The 4,648-nt window shown below is 39.4% G+C and overlaps 1 protein-coding gene across 16 annotated transcripts in view; it reads left to right on the forward strand.

Annotated features, from left to right (window-relative positions):
* The window catches only part of Sgip1 (SH3 domain GRB2 like endophilin interacting protein 1), a 188,920-nt gene extending 184,784 nt beyond the window's left edge, over positions 1-4,136 (forward strand). For all 16 annotated transcript variants that reach the window (XM_026781966.1, XM_005353475.3, XM_026781969.1 and 13 more), the window contains 2 exons: positions 285-449; positions 2,483-4,136. In XM_026781966.1, coding sequence (XP_026637767.1) covers positions 285-449; positions 2,483-2,505 — 188 coding nt within the window. In that variant the 3' untranslated portion in view covers positions 2,506-4,136. The remainder of the gene's footprint in view (positions 1-284; positions 450-2,482) is intronic.
* Positions 4,137-4,648: the final 512 nt, after the last annotated feature.

Consider the following 4,648-nt stretch of genomic DNA (forward strand, 5'->3'; position numbering starts at 1 on the left):
AGAGAGAGAGAGAGAGAGAGAGAGATGTTCAGATTTCCCACCAAAATAGCTTCTAATATTATTAACTAGTGGTTATAAAAATAATTTACAGCATACAGAGGGGAACCCCACATCAACTCATAATACCCAAGGATGCTTTTACTCACCATCATTTTGTAACTGAAGAATATATACTGCTTTCTAGGCTGTCCAGTTTTGCACAGTTGATTTCAAATGCAATTTCAAAGTTATGTGCAAAGTGGCACTGCCCATCTCTATCTTGCAATAATGCTCTTCTTTTAAAGGCGTAGGTTCTCTACTGGCAAGATTTCAGTTATCCGAAGGCCCAAGCAAACCTTCCCCGTTGGTTGTGCAGTTCACGAGTGAAGGAAGCACACTGTCTGGCTGTGACATCGAGCTTGTTGGAGCAGGGTACCGGTTTTCACTCATCAAGAAGAGGTTTGCCGCAGGTAAATGGGTAGCTTTGGTTTCACTGGCAGAAATTGTGCTGCTACCCCTCCTCAAGCAGGAACCAAGTGTTGTTTCTCATCTCCTGCTTCCTCATTTCTATCCCTACCTCCCATTCGAAAGCAGACTGATATTTGAATGAAGTACAGATGAACTGGCAATCCAAGTGGGAAGGCTCTGACCTGGTATGCTGGGTCCGTGTCTTATGTTGGACTGAGCTGTCATCCCTCATGATTGATCTGTATATTAAAGTCAGGGGGATAAGTCCTGCTGCTGTGTTGTCAACAAGATGGACACACGTGGGTTTGACTCTCTCTCCTACCTGAAAATGTATCTTGTTTAAACAGGAGAAAGAGCATGAAAATGTGTGGCATACTGTTGCAATAGGAGCGGCGGGGCTGCGTCTCCGGCACCCGGCCGCCCGCACGGCTAGCTTATGCCCTGAAATAATTACACAGAAACTGTATTCTTTTAAACACTGCCTGGCCCATTAGTTTCAGCCTCTTATTGGCTAGCTCTTACATATTGATCTAACCCATTTCTAATAATCTGTGTAGCCCACGAGGTGACTTACCAGGGAAGATCTTAACCTGCGTCTGTCTGGAGTGGGAGAATCATGGCGACTCCTGACTTGGCTTCTTTTTCCCAGCATTCTGTTCTGTCTACTCAGCCTACCTAATTTTCTGTCCTATCAGAGGCCAAGCAGTTTCTTTATTACTTAACCAATGAAACAACAGAAAGATGACGTTCCTCCATCAGCATACCTAAAGCATGACAGCATTAGATTCCTTGGAAGGTTTTTGTTCAACATCCGGACTTTCTGAATTTTAGAATTGTCTGGCTAAGCTGAGGTCTTGGAATATCTGCTTTTTGACTTTAAAAGCAACCTTTAATGTATCTGCGGCCAGATGGCTCAGTGCTTAAAGGCACTTGCCACACTAGCTTGGGGACCTGGATTAGGTCCCAAAAATCCCCTTACAGGTGAAAGGACAAAACCAACTTGGAACAGCTGTCCTCTGAACTCCACACACATGCTACCCCACGCGTTCATACACACACATCATATATACACACACAGTGATTTTTTTAAAAATAAGAATATGTGTTAGTTTTGAGCCTGATAACCTGAATTTGACTCCTTGGAATCAGACGATAAAAGAAAAAAAACAACTCCTACAAGTTGTCTCTAACTCGCACACATCTGCCAAAGTACAAATGTTCACATATAGGCCGGGTAGTGGTGGCGCACACCTTTAATCCCAGCACTCGGGAGGCAGAGGCAGGCGGATCTCTGTGAGTTCGAGGCCAGCCTGGTCTACAAGAGCTAGTTCCAGAACAGGAACCAAAAGCTATGGAGAAACCCTGTCTCAAAAAATCCACACACACACACACACACACACACACACACACACACACAAATGTTCACATATATACTCTTACTCTCTCAAAGAGAAGAGAGAGAGGGAGGAGATAGAAGGAGGAGGAGAAAGAAAGAAGAAAGTAGGAAGAAGAAGGAGAAAAGAAAAGGTCTAGTCTACAGACATAATCTGCTTGCCTAGGAATTGAGTGTGGCACAAACAATGATGCTCTTATGGAGATGATTGCCCTTGTCAGTGGCTTGCTGGGGTAAAGCCAGAGCCGTACACATATGAACCAAGCATGTTACCACTCTCCGCTTTTTTCCCCTCTGAGTCCTGGTTTTTACACCTGCAGTTCTGATGCAATTATTAATTATATCCCTTTCACTCTCAAATGAACTAAGTCAGAAATCAATATGAAGAACTTCCCATATTCAGGGACAAATCCCTGACCCACCTGGGCAGGATGCAGAATGCCCTGCAAACTGTCTGTCCACAGAAGTAGAAGGGGTGAGTATGGATGTGGGAAACTAGGAAACCTGAAAACCTCACCACTTTGTAGGAGTGTAGAACCCCAAACATGCAGTGTTTGGCTCCAAGGAGTTAGGCAGGAGGAAAAAGGTTATCGCGCCCTTGAGTTTGTGGATAACGTTTTGATCTGTGGTTTTGTTTTGCAGGAAAATACTTGGCAGATAACTAATAAAATCTCATGCAAGGACTTGGAAGACCCATGTCCTGGAGAACTGTTGTATGAGAGACGGGTTTTAATCTGGTTTGATGAAAACCAACCGATATCTATACTTGGGGTCCAGCAACTGGAAGGTCCTGGCTTTCAGCAGTGATTTCCCACACACAGTCCTATGATGATCAGTTCTACAGTATTTACTTCTAGGTGTAATATTGTTAACGGTTTTAAAATGTAATTATTGTATTTGTAAACTGTACCTTCATTCCAGTCAGGCACTTAGACAGTTGAGTTTTAGTATTTTCCATTCCTGATGCGGGTGTAATTTAAATTGTGGTATGTAAATTTAATAGTAGTCCTGTGGAACGGCACAGTGCTTACAGAGATAGACTGCATTTTGTCAATATATAAAATTTAAATATAATGTTGATAGTTATCATAAAGGGGGTGCCACACATCAAGAACCTTAAATGGAACCAGAAAAAAAAAAACTTACTTTTCTTCACTCCTTACTATGTTTTTCTCTAGTGCTAAAGAAAACTTCTAGCTTCAGTTTAGTGGGTTAAACTCAGAAACTATTTCAGAAAAATAAAATTCTAAAGTTACAGCATATTCAAAGAGAAGCATTAATTACCACTTTTTAAAAAAGCTTTTTTTTTCAAACTGCAAATTTCATAAAAATGCAAACTGTGTAAACAGGGCCTCTTATTTTTATAACTTGTGTAAAAAAGGGAAAAGCAATTCATATTTAAAGTTTAAGTATATTAAATTCTATCCAAGAGTGCAGAGGATGTTGGAATTTTACCTGACCCCATGCCCCCGTCTCTGCAGTTTAGCAGATGTGGAGATTGCTAAACCATCAGATTAAAGCCAACATAATTTTTAAAGTTTCAAGACTTTCTGTAGCTGAACTGGTTAATACTTTTGCACAATTGCTCAGAGCAGAGGGGCTTGTCTCTTCCAGCATCCAGGAGTACCCCGTTCCTTCTTTACTCACAAGAATCAAAACATTGAGAATATGGACCTTAGAGGGGAAAAAAAAGTTGCCTGTTTTGATCCAAAAAGAGAATTTTAAATTTATCATTTACATCTTTGGGGAAGGAAGAAATAAGCTTTATATATGAAATTCTATTAATCTTGTTGTCCTATGAATATTTTTGAATGATTTTAAGATTCATTGTATAAAACTATGAATCTTTGCTGTTCTTGGGGAATGGGAAGCACCAGGCAGTTGCCTTGAAGCTCCGTAAATACCACAGTTCTGCGACTGGGGTAGGGGGGATGCCCCACAGGACGGGATCGGAGCATTGTCCTGTGAGGTCTAAAGATTAAGTCTTCCAGAAAGGCATCAGTTATTTCAACAGAACAGTTCCTGTTCTAGGCTATCCTGCAATTGAGTTGGAGTGTTCACTGCTGAATTTCATTTTGTATTCACTCAAATTTGACAAAGATCTTCAGCTCCCTTCAATTCTAAAATCAGATTAAATTTTTTAAGTCTTACTTCAACCATGAGATTTCAATTGGCAGCTGTTTCTGGCAAGTTCCGTAGATTAATCTATGTTCTCTTTAGTCAATACTTGCTACCAGAAGAATGTCCAGTCCAAGATGATCCATTTTACCTGGGAATAATTCAACTGTTTTTTTTTTTAAAAAAAAAGGCTCTTCCCCAAAGCAGCCTGGCTTTGAAGGTTTGGTTTTTTCTTTTATTTTGAACAAACTAATTTGTTCACAATAAGTTTGGTTTTGAAACAAAAATAGAGAAATAAAATGTAAAACTTAAATCTTATGGAACATGGGGAAATGAAAATTTAAGCCAATGGAGGGTAAGGAGCAGGAAAATGAAACCTATCTACAATGTGATTATAAAATGTTTTTAAGTAGTCAATTCATGGAAAAACATTGAATATTAACAAGAAAGCATATTAAAATGTGTAAATATTACTGTTTCTCATGTCTTTCTCTTTATATCTTATTTTATATCGCTTTAGAATGAATTGCTCCTTAAATACATGGTGTTTCTTCCCAAAGAATAATTTTATGGATATCGTAAAAATATATTTAAAAGATAGAGATTTGAATAGTCTCTAACATTATTCAAATGTTTCCAGGAATCAAATTCAAAACTGTGAAGAAATCCTGTAATCCCTTAATTGACTTT

The sequence above is a fragment of the Microtus ochrogaster genome, chromosome 10 (genome assembly GCF_000317375.1).
Source record: "Microtus ochrogaster isolate Prairie Vole_2 chromosome 10, MicOch1.0, whole genome shotgun sequence".
Lineage (NCBI taxonomy): Eukaryota > Metazoa > Chordata > Mammalia > Rodentia > Cricetidae > Microtus > Microtus ochrogaster.